Source organism: Leptopilina heterotoma, unplaced genomic scaffold (assembly GCF_015476425.1).
Source record: "Leptopilina heterotoma isolate Lh14 unplaced genomic scaffold, ASM1547642v1 Lhet_90, whole genome shotgun sequence".
In the NCBI taxonomy this organism is placed as follows: Eukaryota; Metazoa; Arthropoda; class Insecta; order Hymenoptera; family Figitidae; genus Leptopilina; species Leptopilina heterotoma.
In genome coordinates, this window is record NW_025111194.1 from 616829 (window position 1) to 636075 (window position 19247).

The 19247-nt window shown below is 25.9% G+C and overlaps 1 protein-coding gene across 2 annotated transcripts in view; it reads left to right on the forward strand.

The window, feature by feature from the left end:
- Positions 1 to 11261, forward strand: part of LOC122511827 (cholecystokinin receptor type A-like) — a 58840-nt gene extending 47579 nt beyond the window's left edge. For both annotated transcript variants that reach the window (XM_043627330.1, XM_043627329.1), the window contains 6 exons: positions 1575 to 1772; positions 1876 to 2252; positions 5051 to 5320; positions 7524 to 7768; positions 9243 to 9370; positions 10763 to 11261. In XM_043627330.1, the coding sequence (XP_043483265.1) occupies positions 1575 to 1772; positions 1876 to 2252; positions 5051 to 5320; positions 7524 to 7768; positions 9243 to 9370; positions 10763 to 10800 (1256 nt within the window). In that variant the 3' untranslated portion in view covers positions 10801 to 11261. The remainder of the gene's footprint in view (positions 1 to 1574; positions 1773 to 1875; positions 2253 to 5050; positions 5321 to 7523; positions 7769 to 9242; positions 9371 to 10762) is intronic.
- The last annotated feature ends 7986 nt before the right edge of the window (positions 11262 to 19247 follow it).

A 19247-nucleotide genomic window follows, 5' to 3' on the forward strand; every position in this document is an offset into this window, starting at 1 on the left:
TTTCAAATGAATATTAATGTGAAAAATGCAAAATTTACGAAACTGAAATTATTAACGGTTGTATTCTTTACTGATTAAAATTCTTGTATTATAATAATTTTAATTAACATTGTCCTTGAAATGAATAAATTAGAGTATTAATTTAGAGAGAGCGAGAAAAGAATTTTATTTTGTGAAATTACAAAACAATTGAAGTTACTATATCAATCCGTGATATGTCCTTTGCTAATTATGATTATTGACAAAATCACCCACATGTTTAATTTATTGAATGGTCCTTGGAAGCCGAGAAATCTAATTGTACATTCAATTATTGATAATTAATTTCCGGCTATTGGAAAATTATACTCACGCACATATTATGAGAGAGGGGAAATTGTTATTTAAATTTTCATAACGCTTGAAATTTTGCAATTTTGAAGATAAATTGTGCATTAGTTATATGTATATACTGTGTATACATATACATATATAAGGGAAAATATGGGGAGGGGGGATCTCTGATTAAAAAACGAAGATCCCCTTGAATTTCGTACTTTTATTAAATTCTTGTTTTCTTTCATAATCCACAACGCTCCGTTGTAATGCAAAAGTATCAATAATGTTAAGATAAAAACGAGTAGAAGGGAAATTTTGCCAAACCACACTCTTTCCCCCCACCCTTTTTTTCAACCAAACAAAACAAAGCAATAGACTTATTCTTATGCTAATATTTGAAGAAATGAAATATTATTCTTTAAGCTTTTTTAAAAATATTTAAAAACTTCTTTTTGTAAAGAAACATTTTTTTAACATTTATTAATTATATAATATAATTTATTTCCTTATTTTATTACATTTTTTAATAAATTATTATTTACGTATTTTCGGATTTCATTATTATCGGTCTTAGAAATTTTAATTTAAATACGTTTAAATATTTATTTAATTTAAATATTTCATATAAAATATCCCAAAAAAACTGTCATTTGAAAAAATATTTGATTAAAATAGTATTCTTATTATTTCATTTGAAAATATGTTTTTGAAATTAATTATTATTACTAACAATAATTGCATAAATATTTTCCGTGAAATAAGTATTTAATGTAAATTGTAAATTACAATGATTAGAAAATGTAAAATTGTTCAAATTTATTCATATTTTGTTTAAAGTCATAGTTTGAATCAGATAAAACTAGTTTAAATGGTTCTGAACTAGTTTGAAGCGGTTCTAAACTTGTTGAAATTGTTTTTAATAGTTTAAATACTTTAAATGGTTCAAATTTTGTTACATTAGTTATAAATTAGTTGAATTGGTATAAAACTAGTTTGAACTGGTTCTAAACCTGTCTATATGGTTATGAATTAGTTTGAAATGGTTATATTATATTATATTATTATTATTTTAACAATAATTGCATAAATTTTTTTAAATTAAAATATAGTTCAATTTCTAAAAAATATATTTTTATTTAATTTTAAAAAAAAAATTTCTTATCTTTCAAAACTTTGGCTATTCCGTCGAAATACAGAAATCGTAAAAATACGTAAAAATATGGGCAACAAAAAAAGTAATAATTTTTGCATCTCAGCTGTTTCAGTTTCCGTGGGAGTGTGGACACTCGTTGCCATATCTTTGGAGAGATATTACGCCATATGTCGTCCTCTTAAATCGAGAAGATGGCAGACACAATGTCACGCTTATAAAATGATTGTTGTCGTTTGGGCCATAAGTCTCGTCTGGAGTGGTCCAATTTTCGTTGTATCAAAGCTCAAAAGTATCAGGGGAGGTGAGTCTACTTTTTTACATATCTCGAGTTAGCATTAAATACAAAAAAAAATATAATTTTTACAATATTAAAATTTTTTTTTGTTTTCGTTTTTGTGTTGCAGGTAGACACAAGTGTCGGGAGGACTGGTCGAATGTGGTCACTGAGAGGGCGTATAATATTTTTTTGGACGGTATTTTACTTCTTGTGCCATTAATTGTCATGAGTTTAGCGTATTATTTAATAGCTAGTAAATTATGGAGGGGCCTTAAACGTGAAATTCGTCAGAGTTCTGTGTGCCTTGGAAAATTACGGGAATTTCCAAGCAGAATAAGTCGCGAGAGATCGATGGATCGTGAGCATTCGGGAATAATGGAGAGAACAACAATGTTTAATTCGCGATGTGACGATTTAATGGGCGGTCCTTCAAATTCAATGTCTTCCACAAAACACTCGAGAGCCAGTCGAATCAGCTCAAATCGCCGTACAATGTCTGCCAAGGTAATTATTATCGTATTTATTTAAAAAAAAAATTTTTTTTGCTCCAACTTTTTTTCTTTTTTATTTATGTCTTTATTTATTTTTATTTATGTATTCATTTATATTTTAATTAAAAATAAGTTTAAAAAAAGAAAAGTATTTTCCAAGTGAAAAATAAACTGAAATATAAACTTACAAGACGTCGTAAAGTGATAAAATTGTCTTCTATTGTGAACGACCTCCGTAGCTCAGTTGGAAAAGCACTTGACCGTCAAGTGACTCGTCCTCGCTTCGATTCCCGGCAGAGTCGAATTTTTTTCAATTATCTGAAATTTATATTTTAGTATACTCTTTAATTGTTATTAACTAAATAATAAAAATGACAAATTAATGCTATCCAATTTCCAAAAAATTAGAAAATGAATAATTTTACTAAAAAGAAAAATTAAGAACTTTGGAAAAATTACTGCAGTATAAAAATTAAATTAATACAGAAGAATGACTATAACAAATACAAATAAATAAATAGTAAGCAAATAGTAAATAAGTAGTAAATATATGGTAAACAAATAGTAAATAAATAGAAATACATAGTAAATAAAATAGTAAATAAAAAGATATTTTGAATTAAAAAATAAGTTAAAAAAGTAAAAAATATTTTTTTTTTAAAAAGTAAAAATTGTTTCATAAAAATTAGAAATAAGAGAATTATTTACCGTTTTCCGATATTATTGACTAATATAATGTGCGTTTACTATAAGGGATGTAAAATAAAGTTTAAGCATTAAAAAACTTGGTTCCATTTACGATGTGCTTATTAGAAAAGTTACATAATATAAATAAAGGGGAGTGTGATATTAGAGACGATAAAATACACAGGTAAATGACAACAGTATATCAAGTAAATATATTTACTATACCGAGAGAGAATAAGTAAAATATCGATAAAAATTGGATAAAGATAGTAGAGAGAGTATAAAATTGGTTGTATATTACTTTATGAGAAAATAGTCTTTTTATTATTTAGTACATAAATTTTCTTATACTCAATACAGAGAAAAAATAGATATATTATATATTTCTTACATCCTGTAATATTACATTCATGACCCAATTTTCACATTATTTGAATATGTCAAAGCTGGAGGAACAAGAATCGAAATTGACGACTTGTATTTCGAATTCCGATCCCTTTCAAATTGCTTTCTTGCTTTTCCTACTTTAGAGGTACAAATTTGCAAAAAGCAGTTTAATATTGTTTCCTCTTCTTGTTGTAAAGCTTATATATATCTGTAATATTATTATTATTATTATTATTTTGCTCTACTCTCTAAGTTTGTACTTTGAATATTTTTTATTACTTCATACCATATAGTATAATTAAAATTTACATTGCTTCATATTTACAATTATTATGCGAATAAAATGAAATAATTACAAAATAATTAAATTCTTGAAGAACTATCATAAAATTATTTCTAATAAATTATTTAGTGACTAATTTTATTTAAATAGTTCGAAATTAATTTAATTTTAAATAAATGAATAAATTTTAAAAGAATTGCGTTTACAATTTTCATAAATAGGCAAAGTTTCCGAATAATCGAAATTTCACGTAAAATTGAAACAAATGGATTTGAAAATTCTATAAGAACTTTTTTAAAAATTATTAAAAATAATTGATTTAAAAATGAAATTTAGTAAAAAATTCTAGAAAATAATAATATTAATAATATAGTATTAAATTAATAATAAAAATAATATTAATAAATTAAATAATAATTTTGAAGTAGTTACAGTAGAAATATTATTTTAATATAAAATAATGATTTTATAACTCGGTCTTTCATTAATAAAAAAATTAATTATTGTAAAACATGAAGAAACTGATTCATAAGTCGAAGACTCGGAGTAATAGATATCTTCATATTTTAATTAAATTTTTTGTTATAATATATTTTTTCTTTTGTATTGATTTTCCTTTGTTAAGGAATAAAATTGAATAAAAAAGATATTTTATCCACAGAACAAATATATAAAGAGATTTGAATGATAATAACGGAAATGTGAATTATTTAATATTTGACTTTTGGTTGACATTTCGAATTGTACATATAATATTATATATATAATATAAGTCTATATACATATATGCATAAATATATTTTAATGCTGACCATTTCGTACGAGTGTGGTGAGAAAAGTGTGTTTTGAATATTAATATGAAATTATTCATTTCAGTTGAGTACAAGTTATAAAATATATATATATATAAATTTCTCTGTCTTCTGTATATGTATATATGCAGTGTAATATTATAAAGACTCTTGAAAGTTTACTTTCATATTTATAAATATTTTGTTATAATGAAGATTTAAATTTTAACTCTGCATATTTCAGACAAATTGCAATGTAAATTTTCAGCTTACGTAGTTTCTATGTGTATACAGTAAAAATTTGAATAATCTACTAAAATTTCGCAAAATACTTTTATTTTCTTCTTCTCGACTATTTTGTATAAATTTTCATTTTAATTGTTACATTAAATTGACTTCAATTTTATCACTAATACATACTTTTAATTTCCAATAATAAAACAATATTTTTTTATTAATCAATTTTTATTAAAATATTTTTTTTCATTAATTTTTTTTTCTCATTTTATTTAATAGAAAAAATTGAACATTTTTTCTTGGGAAGATTCGACGAATTAAAACATCGACAAAAAATTCAACAAACGTTTTTTTCATTACTTTTCTTTTTTTTTTTTTTTTGAAATTTCATTTAATATAAAAAATGGAATATTTTTTCGTCGGCAGATTCGACGAATTAAAACATCGACGAGAAATTCGACAAACGTAGATGTTAATGTCAATGTGAATGCTAGCATCGATTTGAATTCAATTACAACATTACCACGTACTCGTGGCACTGCCAATGGAAATGGAAAGAGGGGCTCGTCCATTTATCGAGAGGCTGAGGAACCTGGAGGAATTATTGAGAGTCGCCAAAATTCCACTTATACCTTTGGACGACAACATGTCATTCGCAGTAACTACATGGGGAAAAGTATTGAGGCCAAAAAGAAGGTTATTTTCAATATTTTACTCAAAATCTTATTTTTCTCTCTTTCAGTCACTCTACAAAGTATAATACATATATCAAACGAAATATTTCAATTTCATATTGGGAAAAAGATTATTTTCCAATTTTCATAAAAAACCGGTTTTAATTAATTTTTAATATGTTTCAACTCTTAAAGTCTCAAATAGTTTCCCATCTGTTCTGAACAAGTTTCAAATGGTCCTAAAAATGATAATAAAAAAATAAAAATAATAAAAAATAATAAAATTTTTTTTATTATACACTGAAAAAAAAGTGCTGTTGAATCAAATATCTCCATGCTATTGAATTCCCCGTCATTGATTCAATGACACATTTATTAATCGAAAAGTATATTGCTTAAAATGAAAAAATGAAACTGTTTAAATTAAAAGTACGGTACTGTAGAATTAATAATATTGTGCAAATTGTTTCTATAGTTCATCTATATATAGCAACAGAATTATTTTTTTGCTTCTTTGACATTATTCATTTGAAGCATCTAATAGATAAATTTGAAGAAAATGCGTCTAAATTTAAATCAAATGAAAAATTGTTTGCTCTAAAGAAGCGCGCTCTGAAAACGAAAGCATATGCTTTCGTTTCAATGAGTGGTGCTATTGCGGACTGCCTATAGCATATGCTATAAAAATAAGAACACTATGTTTTGAGACATTGACAGGTACTAAATTTATTGAAATACTTACCCACATATATTTATATGTTTATTAAACCTGTCGTTTTTGAGATTCCAATATAAAAAAGTATTATTTAAATTCTTTTAATTAATTAATGACTAGTTAAATATAAATTCCCTATATAAATTCCCTTATATACGCGAAAAATCTCGAGCACGGTATTTAACCACAAAGTAAGTGCCCAACGTTGAGAAGCGGATGTATTACATTGCAGCGCGGCGGTTCTCGTCTATCACGGAAGTTAAGCGTCGTTGGTCGCGGTTACTAAACGGATGGGTGACCGCTTGGGAATAGCCTATTTTTCTGACTAAAAAAGATAAGTGTGTTTGAATGTGTATGTGTGTGTGTGTTTAGCCGTTGGAAAAAATGAAAATAATAATAAAGATGTATATGTTAGTGTGAAAAATTGAAAAAAAGATGTGTATAAAAAGTGTTGTGTTAAAGGTGTGAGAATTAATTATAGTATATAAAAAACATGTGAACAAAAATTCCCTTTTTTCAATTTATCGTTGGTATATATTTAACCACATAAAAGAATTGAATTAACAGTATGGTGTTATTCAATCGATAGCAACAACTAAAAAAATTAAGAGTACAAATTTTTGAATCATAAAAATGATGCTTTTAAATTTAAAAGTTATAGTCATTGACTCAAAAGCATATACTGTTAAATTAAAAAATTTTGTTTATTGATTCAAAAGGATTCACCTTCGAATTAACATAGTATGCTGTCAATTTGAGAAATATGCTTTTGTTTCAAAGAAAGTGATACTATCGAATCATTATAATCGGTGCTTTCAAAACAACAGCATATACGTTAGGCAGCCCGTTATGACACTATTCAATGAATCAAACCCATATGTCATTGATTCAACAGCATTTTTTTCTCCGTGTATTATTATTTATTTGTTTATAAATTTATTATTATTATTGTTATTATTATTGTTATCTGTATGTATTATTATCATTATATTCTATTGTTTTTTTAATTAGTGCAATTGTCGTACATATATAATTGAAAAAATTATTTTTTCTTGTTTTTAATGAATAAAACTAATTATTCATTCAAAGTAAGTTTTAATTGTCTAATTTAGTTGATATATTCATTGTATTGATCCCTTTAGCTTGACATTATTCTGAATGAAGTAAAGTTTCCTTGAGAACTATAATAGCTTATTCTAAATTTAAAAAGGAGTCTCTATATAATTCTGAAGTTCATTAGTTATTAGTAATTACGAAACAATGTAATTTTTTTTATTTATTAATACTTTACGAGAATCTAAGCTTTCATTTGTCTCTCGTTCTCTTCGTTTAAAATACTTTTCTTTTCGAAGAAAAAAGAATTTTTTTCCAATTTTCGTTTTTAGTCCATATTTAGTTCATCCAAAGTTTAAAAACAAAATTAAAAACTAAATTAAAAAAAAGTAATAGTAATGATAATAATAGTTATAATAATAATAATAATAATATTCTAAATTTGTTGACTAATTAGGTAATCAGAATGCTCTTCGCCATTGTACTGGAATTTTTCGTCTGCTGGGCGCCTTTACACGTTATCAATACGTGGTATCTGTTTGCACCAGATTTGGTCTACTCTCATGTTGGCAGCACTGGAATTAGTCTTGTTCAACTATTGGCTTATATTTCAAGTTGCTGCAATCCTATCACCTATTGCTTCATGAACCGGAAGTTCCGACAAGCCTTCCTCAGTCTCTTTGATTGCTACAGTTGCTGGAGGCAAGTTTACATCTCACACAATAGCACCCACATCCCTTTCTTATTCCTTTGCCTATCACTTTTTTTCCTCTCCTCAAAAATACTGCACGATACCTCACAAAAAAATCTAAGATAAATCCTTCTTTATTCACTAAAAAAAGTCGATTCCTTTTTTTAAAAAAATTCGATTCCTTTCTTTAAAAAAAATTCTTTCATGTTGTATTCAGGTTAAAATATTTTTATCTATACATTTTTATTATTTTATATATAAAAATGTATTGATGAAAATATTTAGCTTGAAGGTTGATAAATTATTTTGGTAAATAAGTTTCAATATTTAGCTAAAACAATTAATTGAAAATATTAAAACATAAAAAATATTTTCGTAAATATTAAAACAAAATTATAGTATAGAAATATAGATAGTATTTAGTGTGGAAAGCTACTGCGCATCATTGACGCGCACAGCGGGAGTCGCTCCCGCCGTCGACCAATAGCGAGCGCGCATCCCTACTTCCGCGTTGTCTCGAGTATATAAGCAGACGCGCCGGAAGAATTCGCTCATTCTAGCGACGTCGCCGCTATGAACAGGAGCTCCCGAAAAAAATATAAACTCCACAGGAAGACACGTAAAAATGATAAACTTTCGAAAATACTCTTTCTATAAAGTCGGTAATCTCAAAATGTATTTTTTAGTTTATACTAATTATATATTTATATTTTAGTTTCTAAGTTTCTATTTTCTAAATTTTAATGATCGCCTGATGATTGCAATAGTACTTTGCTAAATCGATGCATTTCGGGTAACACGAACTATTCCAAATAAACAAGACACGCAACACGATTACACGAATCGAGTGATTTGAGAAATATTGAATACCGTCGGAATTTAAATAGCTCCTTAAATTAGCTATGAGAATAAGTGAAAATAGTTTGAGAATGAAGAGAATATTTCATGTTTGATCAATTAAGAATTGTCTACCAATCGAAATAATTTTCAATTAAATAATTATATTTCCTTCAAATAATCTTAATGTGAATTTTATCACCAAGATTTAATTGATTTAATTTTAGCAGTAAGAAAACGTTATCTCATTCTTTTCCTAATTCCCTTGATTTCAAATTCGAAATTCCATTTTTTGTTTAAAAGTGAATTGTAAAAAGAATTTCAAATATTAATTAGAACCGAAATATTTAATATAGAAAATATTTTCATTAAACGCATAACGATTCAATAACGCACTTGAAATAAAAATAGTTTTTGACGTAATTGAAATTAAATTTTACAAAGCTGGGAGTTTTTAAAAAGTGAAATAAATTTGCAAAGAGGAATTTCAATAGTTTCACACACCAATTTTTATTCCTTTTTTTCCCCTTATTAATTATTCTCTTTTGACTGTTATTTCCGCGTGTTCAAAAAATTCAAGAAACGTTCACTTTTAAAAATATCACTGAGATGTGTGACACGTCTTGAAAGTTAGCTGATTGGTTTTAGATTGCGATGTGGGGACCGTGGAAACTCCAGAGGGGTCACAAGAAATATCACTCAAGCTGGAAACAGTGAAGTCAGTGCAAACGATTCAGCCATTTACTTAAACCGTGCATCAATCATTGGCAAATCAGGCAAGTTCTCAATTAAAATTTTAAACCACTTCTTCTTCTTCAAACTACTTCTTTATTCATTTCCTTCCTTCCAAATTACCATTCACTTCCTTTGACAAAAGAAAAAAAAAAAAAAAATTTTCCTCCAAAGAAAAAAAAATCCCAGACTTAATAATTCAAGTAGATATTCAAGAACTTTTAATTAATACTAATTGTACTTGAGGAAGAGGAAAAAAAATCCCCTGTGAAATATTTCTACTAAATTTTATTTTATATTGGAATAACTTTATTAAAAAGTACGGTAATTCTCAAATTTATACGAAAATAATAGTCGAAAAAGCAAGATAACTTAGTGAAAATTTACCGACTGATGGTAATACCGATAGTTATCGACAGATGTTTACAATTCAATTTAAGATAGAGATCTTTAAGAGAAGATCAAAGTTTAGTTAGAAAATTGAAAAAGAGATTAAGTTTTCTAATAAAATCAAATCACGTGTTGTATACCCAACTGTATCGACAGTCGGTAACGTAGAACACTTCCTTACCAACCGTAGGAAACCGTTTCCCTAACTAATACGTATGTCAGATTGTCGCTAATGTCCGCAGTTGCCATTGTCGATAATACAGTTACCAAATCCCTAATTTTGACCCAAAATTCTTTTACCATCAGTCGGTAAAGTAAATTGCCACTTTGTCAACCGATGGTAAACAATCTGTAAGAGAATGCTAGCTGGTAGATAGCCGAAGTCCCCATTTGGCATTGCCCCCAATTACGCAAAGGTCTTTTATTCGTAAATATTTACCATCAGTCGGTAAAGTAGATTGTTAATTTACCAACAGTCGTGACTAGTTTACTTAAAACAGTCCTTATAATCTTGATATTTAAATGCATAAATGACTATCGCTTTTTGAATCTTGTTCTCCATCACAAAGGGCTTTGACCATTAATGACCTTTTACCATCAGTCGGTAATGTAGATCACTACTTTTCCAATAATTTCGTCAAACCGCTTGGTGGCCAAAAGACTAAATTGCCATTTCGCTAAATTAAAATTTTACACAGTAAGAGGTTAGGTTCGAAACACTCAGTCGGTAAAACAGTTTTGCTGTGCATGGTTTAGCAAAATGGCAATTTAGCCTTTTGGCCACCAAGCAACCGTTTCGTTCGTTCCTCACCTTCCTAATTAATATTAAATTAAATATTAATCGGTTAATTTTTAAATCCATCATGCAATTATCGACTGACGGTAAAAGAATTTTTATTATTTTCAAAAAGAAGGATTCTTTAATGAAAAGTGATTGAGTGGAAATTTAAAGTGATTGTCATTAGTATTTTTTACTGTATTTATTCGCAGATTAACATATATATTTTTCCCTCTACGATTGGTTCTATTTTCTCCGTTCTTTGCAGAGGTGGTTCGACTTTTAGGCGAAGAGGATCGTGTTTAGCAAAGAGCTTCGCCTGGAACGATCGATAATTCATGTTCCAGGAGATGTTTGAAGACGACTGAAATTTTTGATCCACATTGATATTTTAAATTATGTGGTGGTGGTACTGAATTTGTGTTTGCAACTCTCTTATTGATGATTTTTCTTCAGCATATTAAGCCAAACTCATGTTTAAAAGTTTGATTTCCAACTTGAAAATTACTTCATTCTGTGGTGTACTTATTATTTTTTTTTGTCAAAGCGAATATTGAAATAAAAGTTACCTAATGGAAAAAAAGAAATAAAAGAGAGTGAAAATAAAAAAAAGAGTCATAAAGCGTGCGAGTAAATTTGACTCTTAATGGACGAAAATCAAAAATCGTTTAGAGACTTTTTAATTCAAAAAAAAGTGAAGACAATGAAAATATAATGTAATAAAAAAAGACGAATTCTTTTTATTGAAATTTAAAACCGTAAAGCGAATAGACAATTATATTTTACTTGTTGTAAATTTATTATCGATTTTCAGCGTTTTAATTTGAATTTATTTTTAGGAAATATTGCATCGAATTGAAATGATAAAAATTCAATGTTGATATAAAATATTAGTTTCATTTCAATATTGCAACTTTGTAATTTTTCTTTTATACGATATGTAAATAGTTTGTTCATTTTTTTAATGCAGAAATGAACAATTTTTATCTTTTGCGAGGGAAAAAAATTTATTATTAATAAGCAACGAATATTTTCTTCTTGTCTTTATTTTTATAAAAATTCGTTTATACTTATTTTTGAAATCTTGTATATATAAAATATCGTTACGAAAAAAAAAATTCAACGATGCATTTTACGATAATTGAAAATAAGAAAATATATTGTGGAAAAAAGATAAGGATGAAAATCATGCCACTGGAGGAAATGTTATAAATTCTAGGGCAAATAATGTTATATGGCTTTTTTTACATCTTTTAAATCTCCCCTAATTCTCCAATTGTAATAAAAAAACCTATGTGTATATATATAAATTTTATATTATAAAACAAAAAAAAAAATTCTAGAAATAAATTAATTGCTGCGAACTGTAAATTTTGAAAGTATGTTGATTATTTAACAAATTATTTATTTTTTTAATGTACTTCTTTTGTAGGGTGTAAAAAGTGTGCACAGAACTTGGAGTGAATTACAATTTTAGTTCATTAGATACCAAGGAGATTGCGTACTTGGGGAATTGTGTTGGTATGGGGCGCGCTCTTGTCGTGGCCAACCCAGTAAAACAACATCCTTTGCCAAGACCATTAATTCACCTACGAAACTAGAGTCTGACTTTTCTCTGTCGATCCTGCCTTGGAACTTGTCTTAGCTGTTCTTCCGGAATTTTTTCTTCTCGGTAAGTTTTCTTATTTGTTTTCTATTGGCGGCAAAACAGTGAATGATATTCATATGGAGAAGATTTAATACTGGACAGCGTGAGATTTATTTCCTTTATGATTATTTGGTTAAAATTAATATTTAAATTCCTTTAAAAGCCTTTAAAATCCTAGTTTAAATGATCAAAAACTATCGCTATTTTGATAATTTTTTTTAAGAAAAAAATAACCTCTGGGATATTTTTATATTTATTTAAAGTGTTCGTAAAAAATTTTTTGTCAAACAATTATTAAAAAACATTCGAAAGATGAAAATCACAATTTGTAGAACCTTCAAATGCAACTGCGCATAATTGACGAGCACCGCGGTAGTCGTTCCCGCCGTCGACCAATAGTGAGCGCGCATCCCCACTCCTGCGTTGCCTCGAGTATATAAGCAGACGCGCCGGGAGAATTCGCTCATTCTACCGACGCCGCCGCTTCAAGAAGGAACTCCCAGAGTAGTCTGGGAGTATTATACAACTAAAAAAAGTCTCCTTTGGAAAGTATTTAAAGGGTTTTTACCATACCTTTTAACCAATACAAATCATAACAGAAAATTCAATATTTAAAATCACAGTTTTTAATATTAATCAAAATCATACATATTTTAATAAGTTTTATGTAACAGACGCGTAATTTTAACTCACAAAACATGTATACTATTTTATTTATAAAATCTGATAAATAAGAGATTTTTAATACAAAAAATCTCCTTTGGAAATGTTGATTATCGCAGAATATATTATTTAATTAGTATTTTCTAAATTTTAATTAATGATAATTTTTATTCAAAAACTTTATAATTATTTAATTAAGAAACAAAGAAAATAATGTCTTTAGGTTAAGAGGATTTTCTTACCAATTTTTCGTATACCGGTAAAGCAAAATTATTTCTTTTTTTTAATAATAAATATAGAAGAAAATTTCTGATTTAAATTTATATTCAATTTTATCATTATACATATTATATATTATATTTGAATTCTCGAATAAAGTTGGTCGGCTTAAATTTTAAATCCACATTCAAATAAGTGATTCCTACTTCATTTCTGTCCTTCATATTTCCAATAAGCTGAATTTATTATCAACGTTATTATATTTGACGTTTTGATTACGTCATCAATTATATTCCATCATTCTTCCTGTGCAATATAATATTGCCAAGAAATATTGTTCCATCTCTTTCCGTTTATATTTTAAAAAGAAAATCTAAAAAAATTTATTTTCGGAAAATGTTGAATGATTTATAAAAATAATAATTAGTTTATTTTAAAAAGAAATTTATAATAATAATAGCAATGATGCTAATAATAATAAAATAATAGAAGAAATAATGAAGTAAAAAATAATAAAATGTTAAAGAAGGAATTCATCAATAATTTCATTTAAAATTTGCTATTTTGATTTGAAGGAATTGAGATGTTTGAGTAAATATTTAACAATCTTAGATGTAATACTAATGGAGTTAATAATTGATATAATTTTCTTAGAGAGCTCATTAATTTAGACAGTGACGTAACCATTGTTACAGTTACCTAAACCGTAAATTAGTAGAGACAATTTGGCGTTGGTTATTAGTATACAATACACACGCAATCTCCATACGTAATATATGTAGGTATTTAACATAGAATTTATAGTTGAACCAATAAAATAATAAATTAATGTCAAAGAATTTTTATTCACCCTCAAATATAAATTCGTATTTAATTTAGTTATTTTAATTAGTTAATTTAGTTAATTAGTTAAAGTATATAACTTTCAGCTTATTTCAATTTTTGTATAACTTCTTTTCAAATTTTATTCCTTTTGAAAAATTAATTTAAAGCAATGAAAAAATGTACCAAGTAAATTTAATTCCCTTTTAATTTTCACTTTATTTCAATCTCTGAATAATTACCTTTTAATTCTATTTCATTTTATTATTACATTCTCCAGATGTAATTATATTTTTATTTAATTTCACTTATAAAATAATTAATTTTAATTTTATTAAATTTTCAATTAAAATTTTATTTGAACTTAGAGGTAACTATTTACGACGGTAATTTTCAAAATAAATTATTTATTAAAAGTTTGTATTATATTTTCAAAACAATTGTATTTCAATATTATTTAATTTTTACTTTTTAAATAGAAATGTTAAAAAAAAATCTCTCGCATGGAAATTTTTTGGTCAATTGAAATATTTTTTCTTCTTCCATATATAAAATATTAAATAAAATAAATGACAATGTTTGATATAAAATGAACTGTGAAAAATGGTCGCGTGTGGTGTAGATGATTTAGTTTCTTTTTTATCTTATTTAAAAAAAATATATTCTTTGATCAGAAAAAGTGCGAAAAAAATTATATCAAGTCGAATTTTGTTTGATATTTAAAATAATAATAATAATAATAATAATAATAATACAATTTCAAGATCGCGTGCTTCGATGAACTGTGGTATAAATCTTTTTCTAAAAAAAATTGAATGGCGCCGAAAAATAACAGTGATAACGTAAAAATGCGTCGGTGGCAAATTTTTAGTTAATGAAATGAATTTAACGATAAATGACTGACGTAAAAGTGAACCCATGTATACATATAATAAAAAATTTACCAGTATGACGAGAAATAATAAAATAAATAATAAATAAAAATATTAAATAATAAAAAAAATAATAAATAAAAATAATCAAAAGAATTAGCTAAGAATAATAAAGAAATAAATAATACAAGTGATAAAGAAAAAAATTTTGTATTTAAATAAATTTTGACATCGTTAAAAATAATGTACGGCAAAAATTCTTCAAATTTTAATAGAAACAATTAAAGGAGAATTATTGAAAATAATGAGAAAACAATTTAACGAACGATTTACATAAAGATATAAGTAAAAAATCAATTCTGTTTTGTCTGAGTGTAAGAAATAGGAAAAGTATTTCTGTAAAGATGGACATTAAATTTTTATGACATTTCTCTCTTTACAGTTTCGAATTCGTGAATTATTAAAGTTTTATTAAACTTTCATGAAGAACTGTGTGATTCTTGTATTCGTCTTTGATTGCGAGAATATATATTTGCAATATATTAGAATTTCATTGAATTTACACGAGATTTATTATGCAATTTGTTCATTAATTTTCTCTTAAACTTTTTATATTCTCTTAATTTTTTTTACCTTTTTTCTCTCTCTCTCTCTCTACTATTTTTCTTCTTTTTTTCGAATTTATTTATTCATTTCAAACAAAGTTTTCCTTCTTCTTTAATTAATTTTCATTATTTTCTATTTCACAGGAAAAATTGTTACATTCATAGATTTTTTTTATTAATAAAGATTTTATATTATCATAACTCAGAAGAAATTTAGTAAAAGAATGAGAAACATTTTATACATTTCTATATATATATGTGTGTACGTATTTTTCTCTTTATAGTTTTTATGAGTGAAAACTTTGGATAAAGTTTATAGGATATCTAAAACTTTTACGTGTTTCATCAGAAATGAATGATACAAATTGAAATACTTTTTTAAAAAAGAAAAAAAACAATATATAATGAAATTTTTCTTTCAAAGGTATAAAATATTTTCTTGCAGATTTTTATTCCTATCATTAGAAACTAAAATGTATTATTATATTTTTATTTATTTATCTTCTTTTCAAAAATGTATTTTTACAAATTTTTTGATTTAAATCCTTCATTTTAAACCGCTTTTATTTTAATGATGGAAAATTTTTTTTATATGCACTTTTCTCTTTATTTCAACCATTATGGATTTTAGGTGGCAAGAGATTTGGAACGAGAGAAAAAGATATTCGAGAAAGTGTAGTTAGAAAATAAAAAAAAAGTGGCAACAAAATTCATGAAGCAAAGAACCAGGATTTTTATACAAGGATTATACATTCTCTAGAGGTATTAAAACTCCTTTTAGTAAGACCTTAAATTCTTCTTGAAGTCTACATTCTTCTATTTCTTCTTGTTATTTCGAGACCATATATTACTTCACAGGTAAGTGTAGTTGTAATTTTTCTCAATTCTAAAGTTAATTAAAATTCAACTGAATAATTTTTACGCTTTAAATTAGGTGAATTAGATTCCGTTAATTTTTAGTTGTACTTTAATTTTTTTTTAGTGATTAACAGAAACTGTTTTTTATTTAAATTATTATTACTATTAAATTATAATAATAATTACTGTTAAATAGTTATTATTATTTTAATATTTATTATCATTATTATGGGTACATTATTACAATAATAAATATGATTGAAATTAAGAAACTTCAAGAGGTGTGGATGACAAAGTATTCATTTTTTTGATGCATGAAAGAAGTGGAGAGCCACTGCGCATCATTGACGCGCACAGCGGGAGTCGTTCCCGCCGTCGACCAATAGCGATCGCGCATCCCCACTCCCGCGTTGTCTCGAGTATATAAGCCGACTCGCCGGAAGAATTCGCTCATTCTAGCGACGCCGCCACTTCGAGTAGGAACTCCCGGAGTATTCTAAACTCTATTAAATGTATTAAATATACAACTATAATAAAATTTTCTTTTTGTAAAGTGATGATTATCGCAGAATATATTTTCATTTAGTATTTTCTAAATTTTAATGATCGCTTGATGACCCCAGCAGTTCGGGTAACATTTACAAAAAATATCCTTTAATTTCTTTTGTTTTTATTACAATAATAATATTTCTTTTTGAAAAAATTCTCATTTTAAAATAAATATTAATATTTTTTTGTAAATCAATATGAACGGGAGTGCTTTTGAGGAACTTAAAATTTACGGTCAGGAAATGTAGACAGAATTGCGAGCGTACAACTAATCCTCTGCTTTAATGAAGTTCCTCGATGAGCTCTATTTATATATCCGACTGTATGTTTAGATTTAGTTTTGATGCATAAATTAATTATAATGTTCACTTAAGCTTTTACATCAAGAAACGTTTTTTGAATGCATAAAATATTAATATATTATTAATGTACATTTAATTTAATGTATTATTAATATTCCTATTTAAAAAGATTAAAAGTTTTCTTAATATTACTACATTTATTCAAATGGATTTTAATTTTTAGTTAAATTATCATGAAGTTAATTCTGAAAAGAAAATCAAAGTAAAATAGAATAAAAAAATTATTTACTTTGTAAAAAGATTTTTATTTAAAAAATTTATTATTTGGAATTCAGGGAAATTTTATCAATTTAAGAATACATTTAATTTAATTTGAGAAAATCCGTGGAAATAAAAGAAAGCGACGACATAGTGAGAGTGACGTCACAATAGGTGTAGCCAATCGTTTCTACTCTCAAATTCCTGGACTGGAAGTATCAAGTAATTTAATTGGTTGACATAGCGAGCACCGACGGAAGTACCTTCCTCTACCCTGCTTCACTATTATCGAAGAGCACGTGGCGTCGAAAATTGCCTCTAAATTTAATCGAAATTTAGTTTATTCAACTAATTAATTCCAACTTATTTAAAGAATTTTATTAAACTTTTAATTTTTCGCGAGTATTATATTGGCTCTATTTTTTAATTAAAGTTTTATTTATTCAATTATTTGAAATATTCTTTCAAACTTTTTGGTGGGATTTTTAAATTTTTTTCCCAATTCATGTTAGAAAAAGAAAGTGAAAACATTTTTGTTTAAATGATTAATTTTGGAGTCTTGAAATTTTTTCAAATTTAGTGTTATCGTTAAGAAGACGTCTATGAATGGTATAATGCAGATAATTGATAAGGTTAGTAATATTCTCTAAATAAAATTTTTCTCAAAAAATCTAAATATCTGCGAAAAATATTTTTTCGTAAATGAAAATTTATTGTATATTTGTTTAACACGTGATAAATTGGTATTTTTTGCAATTTTTTTTTTTAGTATCAAAATTGTCGTTGCATTATAGGAAACACTTAAAAGGATGAATTTTTCTCGAGGATATAAATCAATGTCTATGTGGAATGAAGGAAAAATATAGAGAATGTAAAAAAGCAAATCTTTTAATCTCAAAAAAATACTGACATTGAAATTATTGATTTTATTTAGGGAAGCAATTTTTTTTTTGTTATTTATTGATCTTTATTCAGAGTTGAAATTTTTTTAACCTTAGAACTATTTTTTAAATTTAATAATTAATAATAATCAAAATTTTCATAAAGGAAAATTTAATATTCCACATAACTAGTGATTTAGGTTTCTGATTGCAGATTTTCTATTTTTAGTGATAAAAATATATAATAAAAATAGAATAAAAAATAAAAAAAAGAACAATTCATTTATGCGAACTTACTACTATTATAATCACTTAAAAAAATATTAACAATAACGTAAATAGAAATTAAAGAAAATGTTAGTAGAGAAGTTTTTACTTACCCATTGTTTCGGTCACAAATAATTTTTTACGATTTAGTTTTCTAACGAAAAACCTTTTTTGTACTATTCGAATTAGAACTTAGAATTAACAAATTTTTTACTGCCGACAAAATTTGGTAGGGATTTAATAAAATATCTTCACTGCTATAAACAAAAGTTAGACCCCAGATGTCTGTTCACATGACAAAACAAAACGGTGGCGTCAATTAGAACTAAAAGAATAGGCGCCAAATTTAAAAAATTATTCGTTTCGTCTTTATAAAATATTCAAAAAATTAAAAATATTTAAAAATGATTTTATAATTTCCTACCTGTGGGATTAAACATTTACGAAATTAAATATTCAGTGAAATTACAGAGACACATTTTCTAACGAAAGTTTTTTTATAGTCTCCTAAAAATATTTTAAACATTTTTTTAATTAATGCCGTACTTGAAGTGAAAGTTAAAAAATATTTTTTTAACTTATTAACAGGGGACTAATGTCAATATAATATATATTGTTTCCTTTGAAATTTCTCATGCGACTATATATTATGATTATTATTATTATGAAAAGTTTTGTCAAGTCGCTACGATCTTTCCCTCTTTGCCATTTTCCCTCGAGTATAACGTGAGTAAAGTTATAGAACATGAATAATTAAATGACAGCCGTCAGAATTAATTAAAATTTCATTAATGCAATTTTCATTTTTT